The following is a 14,321-nucleotide window of genomic DNA, read 5'->3' as shown; positions in this document are numbered from 1 at the left end:
TTGTGAAATAATCCTCTACCTAGTTCCCATACAATCTTCTCAGTCACTCCAAAAGTGGAAGGACAACCAGGAGGGTTAATGCTGGACTCCTTACCAGTGTACACCCTGAAATTGTAGACATATCCAGTCTCACTGTCACACAACATATACAGTTTGATTCCATAGCGTGCCCTCTTACTAGGAATGTACTGCCTAAAAACCAAGCGGCCCTTGAACAATAGCAAAGACTCATCCACTGCAATTTCTTTTCCAGGAGCAAAGATCTCAGAAAAACGATCAACAAAGTGATCAAGGACAGGCCGAATTTTAAACAGACGGTCACAATCAGGGTGATCGCGTGCCAAGGCTAAACCATTATCAACAAAATGCATCATCCGAAGAAGAAGCAAAAACCGATCACGACTTATGACTGCTGGATATATAGCTGTTGTCATCAAGGGACTAGTGGACCAATATGAAGACATTGATGGCTTCCTTAGCAAGCCCATCAAAAAAGTTAAACCCAAAAACTTCTTCATCTCTTCAACATTTGTGGGAGTCCACAGAGTAGCTCTAGAATGGGGTTTAAGCCTGGCACTATTGTCCCTCAAAAACTGTTCTGCATACAAATTGGTTTGGTCAACAATATTTTGCAAAAACACATCGTCCATAAACAACTGAAAAAAATTTATTGGCTGAAAATTCTCAGTATTCACTCTACACCCAGGAACACCAGTGAACTCTGGCAATGCCGGCTGCACCATGCCAGGGGGAACCCAGAGGCCATCCCCATGAACGGGGGGAGCAGCCACCTCAGCCTGCAGACCAGAAGCCACTTGTTGCTGTACACGTACGGGAAGCCTAACATCCACAGATACTTCTGGCTGCACATCACCAACAGAAAACATAGCATCCCCAGAAGACTCTTGCTGCACTACACCACCGGGAAACAAAGCAGGTCCAGATGCATCTTGCTGCTCTACAACAATGGGAAGCCTACCAGCCCCAGATGCCTCTTGCAGCACTTCACCAACGGGAAGCCCAGCAGCCTGAGAAGCTTCTTGCTGCACTACACCACCGGAAAACAAATCAGACCCTGATGCACCTTGCCGCTCTACAACAATAGGAGGCCTAACAGCACCAGATGCCGCTTGGCGCACCACAGCAATGTGAAGCCTTTTGGGCGCAGGCTGTAGCCCACCTGCCTCATGCCGACGTAAAAAGAAAGGATACCTTGCAGCCCTAGGAAGTAGCACAGCTGCCTCTTGGTCCACTACCGGCGCAACAATGTCCTCCGCTACCATAGACACTTCATCAGCACTAGAAGAAGATTCTTCATCCGATGATGATGAATGCAGGCAAAGAGAAAACTCACTGCCTGAATCTTCTCCACCAACCTCCAAATCCGAATCAGAGTCAGTCTCTGAACCATGGTCAGAGGAAGACTCAAAAAGCAAACTAAGAACCTGCTGAGCAGTAATCCTGCGACTAGCCATTATCCTTACAAAGAAAGACAGCACACACAAGTGAACAACAACCTACACTGTGCAAAGTAAGAAGTAAACAAGGTAAGGCTTTCACACAAAGATCAATACAATCCAAAACAATTTCACTCTTACCAAATACAGCTACACTCACCAGCACCTACTCTGCTGAGACACAGCAAAAAGAAATGATATCCCACTAGAAAGAAAAGAAAAAAAACAAATTAGAAATCAAAGTGCACATAAAACACTAATGCTGAAGAAAAAAAGAAACTGAGCCACACAAAGTGATATAAGTACAACCTTTTTCAAAAAGACAAAAAACAAGGGAAAGTAGTACAAAATACATTCACTTACCAAGCACAAGCAACTACACAAGCTGCAAAACCAACAGTAACGGACCCGCAACCTACAACAATCCAAACAGCAAAAGCCTGGAACAAGGCAAAAATGGAGAAGATAAAAAAATTACTACCACATTTCACAAACAATATAACAATTGAAAAAACCACACACAAATTTGCCCCCCAAATTTACATTTGCACAGAGGGGCCATCAAATAGGGCAAAGACCAATTGGGATTAGATGAGGTTTAACATCAAGACACTGGTTAATTTTTTTAATTTATTTTACTGCCTAACCCCTTTGGTGCCAGTCGGTCTTCTGCTCCTACCAGTACCCCCATCACACGGGGGCAGTAAGGACATTCATACACCTTTCGTACGTGTGACACATACAAAACATTCACACCACCAGCCGCAGACCCATCACATTACAACACTCACACCAGCAGACAGCGCCATTCAAGGGCCCATCACTTTCACACACCCAAATATCTGCCACAGCAACTACACAAAATGATGGACTGAGTAGAGTGTCACTCAACTAGCAGTGTGTGTAGTGACCAACAGAAAGTAGGTACTCACACACCGCCAGCCGAGCGCCAGTCCACCCACACCACCATCCAAGCGACAGACCATGCACACTGCCAGCCAAACACCACTCCACGAACACCGCAAGCCAAGCACCACTCCACGCACACCGCAAGCAAAGCACCACTCCACGCACACCGCAAGCCAAGCGCCACTCCACGCACACCATCCAGCCAAGCGCCACTCCACGCACACCATCCAGCCAAGCGCCACTCCACGCACACCATCCAGCCAAGCACCACTCCGTGCACAGACAGCCAAGTACTACTCCACGCACACCATCCAGCCATGCGCCACTCCACACACACCGCCAGCCAAGCACCACACCGCAAGCCAAGCGCCACTCCATGCACACCGCAAGCCAAGCACCACTCCACGCACACCGCAAGCCAAGCGCCACTCCACGCACACCGCAAGCCAAGCGCCACTCCACGCACACCGCAAGCCAAGCACCACTCCACGCACACCATCCAGCCAAGCGCCACTCCACACACACCACCAGCCAAGCACCACTCCGTGCACAGACAGCCAAGTACTACTCCACGCACACCATCCAGCCATGCGCCACTCCACACACACCGCCAGCCAAGCACCACACCGCAAGCCAAGCGCCACTCCACGCACACCGCCAGCCAAGCACCACTCCACACACACCGCCAGACAAGCAGCACTCCGTGCACAGACAGCCACGAACCACTCCACGCACACCATCCTGCCAAGCGCCACTCCACACACACCGCCAGCCAAACACCACTCCATGCACAGACAGCCAAGTACCACTCCATGCACAGACAGCCAAGTACCACTCCACGCACACCATCCAGCCAAGCGCCACTCCACACACACTGCCAGCCAAGCACCACTCCGTGCACAGACAGCCAAGTACTACTCCACGCAAACCATCCAGCCATGCGCCACTCCACACACACCGCCAGCCAAGCACCACACCGCTAGCCAAGCGCCACTCCACGCACACCGCAAGCCAAGCGCCACTCCATGCACACCGCAAGCCAAGCACCACTCCACGCACACCGCAAGCCAAGCACCACTCCACGCACACCGCAAGCACAGCGCCACTCCACGCACACCGCAAGCCAAGCACCACTCCACGCACACCGCAAGCCAAGCACCACTCCACGCACACCATCCAGCCAAGCGCCACTCCACGCACACCATCCAGCCAAGCGCCACTCCACGCACACCATCCAGCCAAGCGCCACTCCACACACACCACCAGCCAAGCACCACTCCGTGCACAGACAGCCAAGTACTACTCCACGCACACCATCCAGCCATGCGCCACTCCACACACACCCCCAGCCAAGCACCACACCGCCAGCCAAGCACCACACCGCCAGCCAAGCGCCACTCCACGCACACCGCAAGCCAAGCGCCACTCCATGCACACTGCAAGCCAAGCGCCACTCCACGCACACCGCAAGCCAAGCACCACTCCACGCACACAGCAAGCCAAGCACCACTCCACGCACACCATTCAGCCAAGCACCACTCCACGCACACCATCCAGCCAAGCGCCACTCCACGCACACCATCCAGCCAAGCGCCACTCCACGCACACCATCCAGCCAAGCGCCACTCCACACACACCGCCAGCCAAGCACCACACCGCAAGCCAAGCACCACTCCACGCACACCGCCAGCCAAGCACCACCCCACGCACACCGCAAGCCAAGCACCACTCCACGCACACCATCCAGCCAAGCGCCACTCCACGCACACCATCCAGCCAAGCGCCACTCCACGCACACCATCCAGCCAAGCGCCACTCCACACACACCGCCAGCCAAGCACCACACCGCAAGCCAAGCACCACTCCACGCACACCGCCAGCCAAGCACCAGTCCACACACACCGCCAGCCAAGCACCACTCCACGCACAGACAGCCAAGTACCACTCCACGCACACCACCAGCCAAGCACCACTCCACGCACACCGCAAGCGCCACTCCACGCACACCGCCAGCCAAGCACCACTCCACGCACACCGCAAGCAAAGCGCCACTCCACGCAGACCGCAAGCAAAGCACCACTCCGTGCACAGACAGCCAAGTACCGCTCCACGCACACCATCCAGCCATGCGCCACTCCACACACACCGCCAGCCAAGCAGCACTCCGTGCACAAACAGCCAAGTACCACTCCACGCACACCATCCAGCCAAGCACCACTACACACACCGCCAGGCAAACACCACTCCGATTTGCCCCAAGGGGGGGCAGAAATTCAAAAACAATTACTTGCCACCAGGAAGAGACCCTTGCCCAAGGGGTCGCCTCCAAAACATATACATTGCCTCAAAACAGTTCCCTGGTGCCAGTGGGGAATTTCTGCCCCCACCTGGGGGCAAAGCAACTAAAAAAATGGGCTGATTTGCCCCCCGGGGGGGGCAGAATAACAAAAATATTATCACAGCCCACCTGGAAGCGACCCTTGCCCAAGGGGTCGCTTCCTAAAAGCTAATTTCAAGATCCCTGGTGCTAGTGGGCATTTTCTGCCCCCCCCCCCCGGGGGCAAAACGGCAAAAAAAGGCCCTATTTGCCCCAAGGGGGGGGGACAGAAAATAAACAACAAAATCAAGGCCCCCTGGAGGCGACCCTTACCCAAGGGGTCGCTTCCCAAAACAAACATGCACTAATAAAAAATCCCTGGTGCCAGTGGTTTATTTCTGCCCCCCCCCCGGGGGCAAAACGGCCGAAATAACGGCCCGATTTGCCCCCAGGGTCAGCAGAAAATCGAAAATAAAATGGCTGCCCACCTGGAAGCGACCCTTGCCCAAGGGGTCGCTTCCTAAAAGCTAATTTCACGATCCCTGGTGCTAGTGGGCATTTTCGGACCCCCCCGGGGGCAAAACGGCAAAAAAAACGGGCCGATTTGCCCCCAGGGGGGACAGAAAATAAACGACAAAATAATGGCCCCCAGGAAGCGACCCTTACCCAAGGGGTCGCTTCCAAAAACAAACATTGCCAAAACAAATAATCCCTGGTGCCAGTGGTTTATTTCTGCCCCCCCTGGGGGCAAAACGGCCGAAATAACGGGCCGATTTGCCCCCAGGGGGGGCAGAAAATCGTCGAGAAAATGTCTGCCCACCTGGAAGCGACCCTTGCCCAAGGGGTTGCTTCCGAAACGCTAAATTTACAATCCCTGGTGCTAGTGGGGGCATTTCCGCCGCACGATCGCGACGCTGTGCGCGATCGTGAGGCAGAAATGCCCTGCAAAGAGACTTCAGGGGAAAGGAAAATCTCTTTCCTCTCCCCTGATGCCTCTTGCGGCCCCAAACCCCCGCCGGACACGAGAAACTTACCTTTCTCCTTGGCGCGCAGGAAGCAAATGGCTTCCCGAGCGCAGGGAATCCCTGATGATGTCAGCGCGCGCTGTGCGCGCTGACGTCATCAGGGATTCCCAGGGGGGGGGGGGGGCGGGGGCGGCAGCGGAAGCTCTTCCGCTGCCGCCCCGAGCAAAACAACGAAGATCAGAGAACCTCGGGGGGAGCGCCAGCGCTTCCCCCGAGGGTGGGGCTCATGACGAGCTGGGCTCGTCATCAGCACACGACCACCGTGCACCGTGACGAGCCCAGCTCGTCATCAGCATCGAAAGGGTTAAGAAGGTAAGTGCAATCCAGTTCTGCTAAATATGAGCACAGGATTACTGATCTTCTGGGTGTGCGTCCAGCTATCATAAACGTTCTCAGTTTGGTCCAATGCATTCAAGTTTATGGTAGCACAAACGGCCACATGCATCAAAGTCCGTTTTTGCGATTTCTAATTTGCAATTTTTACCGAATCGCAAATAAGGAATCGCAAAATGGGATGCATGATTAAAATTGCATAAAATTTGCGATTCGGTAAAAATCGCAATTTTTACCGATTCACAAATATTATGCAAATTCCAATTTGCGATTTCGCAATTCCCATTGATTCCTATGAGCCAAAAGGCCCATAGGAATCAATGTGAATTGCGAATTCGCAAATTAGAATTCGCAAAATGTTGATGCATTCCATGGGTGCAGGGGGGGTCCTTTGGACCCCACCCTGCACCCCTGAAATTTATTTTGAAGTGCATGTTTCAAACACACATGTCCTAAGGACATGTGTGTCTGTAACATGACAGTGTTTTAAAATGCAAATTAGAGCATTTTAACACTTTTTCGCAAATTACCACGAGATTTGCGAATTGGCAATTCTAAAACTAATCATGCATTGCTTTAAAGGAATCGCAATTTTGCGATTCCTTAAAAGCAATCGCATTTTTGGAATTCGCTAAAAATAGCGATTTCACCAAAAATACTTGATGCATCCCAGAAACCTATTTAGGAATCGCAAACGGCCGATTTTACCGAATCGCACCATTTGCGATTCCTAAATAGCTTGATGCATGTGGGCATTCATTCCTACAACTAAAGAGAGAGATAAAGCAATTCAAACGACAGCGAGTTAATCATTCAGGGGTTAAGACAGATTACTTACAGATAGAGAAAGTTCAAAACTGTTGCCAACCTTCCCAGGGCGGGTATTTCAGCAAATCATCCAAGTATCAAATTGTAATATTCTCTTAGAGATGGTAGAGAATCAAGATGCTATTTCCAGGGCTGTACAGGTTTCGGCTACGATAGCGAACATTGGAGTTTGTGCTTCAGTGACTCTATATTGCTGTTTGGTGTTGACTTGCAAAACAACACCTGAAGGGACCCTGCGACTTCTGGAACAATGCTCAAAGTTGTTTGACTGTAGTGCATATCAACAGGATTGACATACACATATTCACCGTAACAACTTCATACAAGCTGTCAAGCATGGTGGGGGGGATGGACAATTGGGACTGTAGGACCTGGGCACCCCAGCCACTGAATTCCTCTCTTCGCGGTCTAGAGTCTGGAGGTATGTCCTGTAACTTAAGTTTAGCTCGAAGTGGATCGAGCAGCAGGCAATGGTCTTCTATACACCTGGAGATCTATGACTGACTGGTGACGCTGTGGAGTGGCATGAAGAGAGCTGTGCATAAAAGAATGCCCTCAAACATCACTAAACTTAAGCAGTCTTGTAGGAAAGAGTGGACCCGAATGTAATGTTGAAGGAAATGTTTGTTTCACTTTATTGGTGCCATGCATTACTGAACTGTACAATGCATTCCTTAGGCATGGCTACTGAAGTGTGGCTGATTGGTTTGTTTATTAAATGATGGCATAGTGAAGTTTGTGTGTGTCATTTGTCACATGAAGTAGATTCAGCTACAGTTAGGGCTTGGTGAGGACTACATGAATATCCTATACATATATGTCAGTGAAAGTAAATGTGGCTCCAAAAATATATTATTTGGGACAAGTGTAGTTTCAAACACAGATTCAGATATGTATTACTACAGTGCAAATCTAATTCCGTATTATGACCATAGTAGTGCTTTTATGCTTGGTCCTCTTTCTGTATCATCATTTTCTTTTATGTTTTCTGCTCCTACTATGGGCCTATGCAGGAAGGCTGTGTGCTTGGGTGCTCAGGTTATGCTTGAATAACTTTTTTAAAACAACAATGCATTTGAAAAAACAGCATTTTTTATATCATAAGTGTGATGCGCTGAGGTTATTTATTAGGGTGGGTGAAAAAGTCCGTTCCGCCAGCTTGGAGCATGGAGTTCCTGCAAAACTCACCCTACCGCCATGTGGCAGAGTTTATGATCGCATGCAGCTCGCCAACATTAATTTGGGGACCTAGAATTTGCATCCCCTAGCTCATTTTCTGAGCGCTAGAATGCCTCATGGTGAGATATCCAGAATCAGGCCGCCCGTCTCATCTTTCATTTGCCCAAAACCCATCACATCACTCCCGTCCTCAAATCCCTTCACTGGTTGCCCATTTTGCAGAGATCTCTGTTTAAACTAGGGTGCCTTGTTTACCGGGCCCTTGACCACTCTGCACCGGCTTTCATCAATTCTTTGATTTCCCGTCACACCCCTGCCCGCACTCTCCGTTCATCACCTTCTGCCCTCCTCACTGTTCCCCGCTTTCACAAATCTCGCACTGGTGGAACCCGTTTCTCTGTTCTTGCTCCCCGGTTCTGGAACTCCCTTCCTCTTTCTATGCGTTCGATCCCTATTTTTTCTCATTTCCGTAAAGCGCTGAAAACTTTTCTGTTTGCCCTGGCCTACCCCTGCTTAACCTCCTGGCCCTGTCTGTTCGGTTCTTCAGAGCTCCCAGCGCCAGGAAGCCGTTTGGCCATCGTGCGCTCTACAAATATTAGATAATCTACTTGATCGGCAGAAAGAAGCAGCATCCTCGACCGCATTGGGTAAGACGCCGATCTTTGGCGTCCCGCACTTTGAAACCATTAAGGCACAGGAGCCAATTACTAATGAACTACCCTGGATACAGGATGATATAGTTTGAATGTTGGGAAACACACTGGATAACAATTGTGTTTGCAACTCCTTACCGATATAGTAATTTGAATTTCAAAAATGTGTCCTGACGAAGTCCACTGAAGCTGTACGAAAGGCGTTGGCTGCTTGGCTGTTTGTTTTCACAAGAGAAGAATACAGGAAATTAATATCAAGAACACTGGATGGAGCCAATTATTTGTGAAACCTGAATTTGGTTGTGCAATCCACAGTTGCGACGAATCCTCTGATGTGCTGCATGGTGCAGTTCGTGGTGATTTTACTGCGCGGAACAATCTCCAAGCGCTAAAAATAAGTGTGAGCAACAGGGCGTATCAAATTCCGCCCACTCGAGGAACTCTGGGGAATATCGCTGAGTTTTTAGCTCACTCCACGAAATTCTGCGAAGTGAAACTTGGTGAGTTCCTCCCACTTGTACCATTTATTAATATTGTTGATGGCGGGATTAGCAGTATGACCAACTCAAGATATATTTGAGATATACCAGTGTTTATTCAAAGGTAATGTGTTTAGGCGATAAACACCTTAATCTGACCAATATACCCAATTTCCCATCAAAACAATATATTCACATTCCTTGGTCATTAAAAACAGACTCCTAGTAAAATTTAGACTTAGCGCCTGATTTAGACATTGGAGGATGAGTTACTCCGTCACAACGGTGACGGACATCCCGTCCGCCGAAAATAAGTCCCATTATATCCTGTATGGAATTTGTATTTCGGTGGACAGGATATCCGTTGTGACGGAGTAACCCATCCGCCAAGCTCTAAATCAGGCTCTTCATATTATTCAAAAAGTGTTTCCAAATTAGTTCATTTAATTGCAAAGTGATTAAATAATAATAGTATGTTATCATAAGTTAAAAAAAACTTTTATTGTTTTCCAAAAAAGCAAGCAGGCAGGAAGCAGACAGCAATGCATTTGTGTAGCGTATATGCTAACCTAAAACATTAACAAGCACATTTTACAGTAATAAGCCTAACCCCATTGCAGTGGGAGAAAAGGAAACAGAACAGATCCTTTCTGAACAAAACTGGGTGTCCTGGGCTTACATCTTGTCCACCAACTTCCCTCATACTTTCCATATCTCTATGGACATGATTTTACATCTATTACAAGGCTGACATTGTCTAGGGAATTCCTAGAAGTAAAAGATGAGGTTAAATTGGAAGCCTATTGGGACCTCATTTCTAGGCCGCTCGATCGTAAACTTTACCATCAGTTTAGAGTAGGCTCATTACCAATAAGAGCGTTTACAAGTGGATGGCTCTCATCAGTGTGTGATAAATGTATCTTTTGCCATGGTCATATTGAGACCGGATCCCACATTCTGTTTTTCTGTCCAGCTTACCATCTTCCTAGGACTAAATGGCTCAAACCTGTTTGTATGGATTTGGGTATAAGGACCACAAAGGAAGATTTAAGAATTCTAAGGTCAGATACCACGGACCTTATTGTAATTGGTATGGCAAAGTTTTAGAGATGGATGTGGGCAAATCGAGCCAAGAAAATGGGGATAGAGTAACCTTTACGGCAAAGAGGGACCAGATGCTAGGTTAAGAATTTTTAGGGCATGGTTAACCTTTGATTTTCTACTGAACTAAGGTTTTTGTAAAAACGGTGATATCTTGGTTTTAGTCTATGGTATATGATCATTGTTGAATGTCATGTTGCATTTTAACAACTAATTTTATTGTTAATCACGTACAATCAAGTGTTTTAATAATGGATATATATTTATTAACTTTTTTACAAAGATCTATGATCATTGTCGGTTTTATCGTTTATTGGAAAAATGCTATGAGATGAAATATATTTTTATAAATTTTAAATACTGGATCATCCTGTCTTTTATGATTGAATAATCGAAATAAAGACTATATTGAATTGAATTGAATTGATTTTTACAATCCATATATTATAATAAACATGTTGCACTTTTTATTGGCTTGAAAAGGAAGCTTTTTAATGTCTTTATATTTGATATTTGTTTTTTTCATTTCTCTTGGGAATTGTACCATGGCTATTTATTTTTATTTTTTCTTTGTTTTAGGTATATATAATGGTTATTTAAGGTTGTTTTATAATGATTCATTTTTTAGATTAGCTTATATCTTTCAATAGTTTTCTTTGAAAAGTAATATGTTCTGCTGTTTTATTATTGCTTTTGTAATGTGGACCTCCTTTGGAGTTTCGTATCATAAGAAATAACTAAATGAAATGGAATTGAAGGAGCCTAAGGAGAAAGAAGATCACGAAAATCCAAGGGGTCATCTTAGCCACTCTCCACTCATCGTCATTCAATGGCCAAGCTCCTAGCTACTGGCTCTTATTGAGTGATTGCAGTGCAAGCCACCCAAAACTGGAGCCCTTTCTTGTGCTCTCCTAAAACTGCTCAAGTACTGCTCAGTGATCTGATCAAACCTGGTGGTTCAAAAGAGCTTCCTCCATGTGCCTGCAGTTGCATCTCTTTTCCTGCTCTACCTTTAAGATAACTCCAGAGCCTTGTAAAAGAAAAGTCTCCATCTGATTCACTGCAGTACACTCTCCGCCTGGTCCATGGGTAACCCCTTGGCTCATCTTCTGATGCTTGGCCAAGCACAGAGTCTTGCCCTTCCAGAGGTAACCAGCGTGCAAAGTGAGATTCAAACAGTAGAGCCTGGAACAACATCACCCAGAGGATTGAAGTAGCTCCTTCTGAAAGGATCTGAAAGTGCATCTCTGCAAGATGCCTCTTATTCACCACTGATAGGAGCCTCCCAGATCCTTGAGTACCTGAGCTCTGTGTGGAGAGAACCGCCTTCATTCGTGCACTCAGAGTCACTAGGTAAGTGATATAGAAGTCAAAATCAAAGCTATTAAATAAATGTAAAATGCATTAACTAAGAAACAAAAAGTTTTGAAAATGGAAAGTAAGAGTAAAAGATAGGAAGTTCAAGTATTCATGTGACTGGGTCATTAGCATTCGCTCATTCTACCTGTGCCCTAAGTGGGGCCAAGGTTCTATGTCATCTCACTGCTTATATGACAGTGAAAACTGAGGACTGAACATACAGAGACAGAACAAAAAGCCGCTGCCTGTACTTCACTGCACAATGTGGGTCTCTCTGATGAAACTGACACACTGCAGCTGTCGGCGACTACCGTGGGCGAGGGAGCAGCTGCCTTTCGATGGCAAGGGGTTCGGTCCTTACCTTATGTTTAACTTTCATAAAGCGTGTACCTACCTAATCAGGACTTCGCAGTGCTACTGCAGGACCACACAACACACTGACAGTCTTCTGCGGGCCAGATACAACGTTGACACTGGGCAGGGCCGGACTGGCCGTAGCGGGCACCGGGCGATCCCCCGGTGCGCCACACGGTGGGGGGCCGGTTTGGGGACCCAGGGGACCGTTTTTGCAGCATAGCTGCAAAATCGGCCCTGTAACATAATCGGCCGAAAACCGGCCCTGGCAAAGAGCTCGACGGCACCCACAAGCCCCCCCCCCCCCCCCCCCCCCCCCATGGGGGGGCGAGCACTTTGCCAGGGCCGGTTTTGGCTCCCAGGCCGGCCCTGACACTGGGCTCTCAATCCCAAAGAATGGAAGTGGACAATAGTTGAGAGCAGGGCGCAAGGTCACTTTCTGTGTGACATCCCTTCAACCACAGAAGTAACAGTACACACAGCACGAGATGCAGAAAATACATAATCCATAGGCAGACATGTTTGTTGACTATAAGGCTCTGAGAGACAGAGGAAGGGGGTACATTACTAGAAAGGACCGAAAGAGTGAGAAAGGGAGAGAGCAATGTGTAGTTGTCTAGTTGTCAGCAGCTGCTAGACTGGATATGGACAGATGACCAAATGACCCCCACACAGATCCAGCAAGACAGATTATATCTTTATTATGTAGCTTAAATATGCAGGTCCCTAAATAAATACACACCAAACCACCTAGGTATCCCAATCCGCACAGAGCGATTCTGATTCCCCACTCAGTATCCCCCACAGATTACTCTCAGCTGCAGCAAAGTCTAGAAATGATAGGAAACATAGGAGAGTTTTAGATATTTATTCTTGCTCATCTCTGAGACATCCAAAGATTCGCATATCTTGAGTATGAGAGTTGGGCGCGATGGATGAAAAGATGGTTCATGGAAGAGACTTAAAAGGATCCCTCATGGAGTTCCGTCAAATCGGGGCAGCCAGGTGCACACCCTCCCTCCTCCCCACCCACATGTGCAATTTCATCTGCTTGAAAAGTGCTTTGAGTGCGGTATGTGTCCATGGAACTCACAAACCTCGCATCGGTCCCAGACCAGTGTAATGGAACATGGAATCAACTCTTCACTAAAACAAGTCATTGATGATCAGAGTCACCAGTTATCAATATGCTATGGATAGCGTAGGTCCGCCGCCATACGCTGCGAGGTCGACGAACCATCATTCTTTCTGGTGTTCATCACAAGGTCCTCTCAGAGAATTTTCCTGGGTTTTTAAGGAGCTGTAAAGAGATCATGGAGAAAACGTAAAAACATGTAAACACCTTGCATCCCTATATATTGTATACATACTGTAGTGCTTCACACCAGAGAAGTAGTTTCAGAGCACTAGAAAGTCGATTTACTCTTCGAGCTATCTGGTGTTACAGATTGAACCTGTCATTGACACAGCTGAGGTGATAGTTATTAGTTTCTAATGAAGGATGAGTGAATATGAAGGGTCGTCAACCAGTGCTAGTTACAGGGACTAAGCTATGCACCGCTGGCAGGAAGAAAAAAATTTACAAAGGCAGAAAATTGTAGCAATCATACGGGGTAGATGTTAAATTGCTTTACTTAAACTAGATTCCAAAACAACAGGTATGAGAATTCCTTTTTTCTACTTGGTGTTTGCATGTGGCCAATAATTAACCAAATGGAATTCAGCCAAGCCTAGTCGGACAGAGCAAAATGTGATCAGGGTTGTCTTGGAAAGATATTATGTGAGGGGATATGGGGCCATGGGAGTGGCTTCTTGTTTTCCTTGCCATATTGCATGGAGAAGCTCTTATGTGGGATGTAACACATATCTATATAGCCTCTGTGGCACAGGAAGGACTACCAGAAACGGCGCTAGGATTTTTAGGGTCCCTGGGATAAAAAGGAAAAACCTGATATGTGCTGAAAAGGGCAGTGCTTGGCTGTTTTTTTAACCACAGTTTGATCCTAGCAGTAGGAGCTGCTATAACATTTTCCCATGCCTATGAAGGTATCAGACCTGAGGACCACCTCAGTAGGCAACCCCCGCCCCCAGACACACACAGGTGAGGACCACATTATGATTTAAGGCGTTAAAATACAGGGATGCAAACACTGCTAGCAAGTCAGAGTCATTCTGTCATCTAAAAAAATAAAAGATGAGTGCCCTGGATACTGGCATCTGGTCAGACCCCAAATGTCATTAATAGAGAAAGCTCCAAACACTGACAGCCATTCACGACCGCACTGTGGTCTGAAGAGACTTAGAGACAGAGACACACTTTTATTCAA

General features: G+C 47.4%; 1 protein-coding gene across 1 annotated transcript in view; it reads right to left on the bottom strand.

The window, feature by feature from the left end:
• Positions 1–12,847: 12,847 nt before the first annotated feature.
• LOC147717809 (uncharacterized) overlaps positions 12,848–14,321 on the bottom strand; it is a 299,575-nt gene continuing 298,101 nt past the window's right edge. Inside the window, exon 16 of the mRNA XM_086924596.1 lies at positions 12,848–13,294. Coding sequence (XP_086780722.1) covers positions 13,287–13,294 — 8 coding nt within the window. The 3' untranslated portion in view covers positions 12,848–13,286. The remainder of the gene's footprint in view (positions 13,295–14,321) is intronic.

The sequence above is a fragment of the Lissotriton vulgaris genome, chromosome 5 (assembly GCF_964263255.1).
Source record: "Lissotriton vulgaris chromosome 5, aLisVul1.2, whole genome shotgun sequence".
Taxonomy (NCBI): domain Eukaryota; kingdom Metazoa; phylum Chordata; class Amphibia; order Caudata; family Salamandridae; genus Lissotriton; species Lissotriton vulgaris.
The sequence above is the reverse complement of the archived record's forward strand: the minus strand, read 5'-3'. Positions and strand labels throughout refer to the sequence as shown.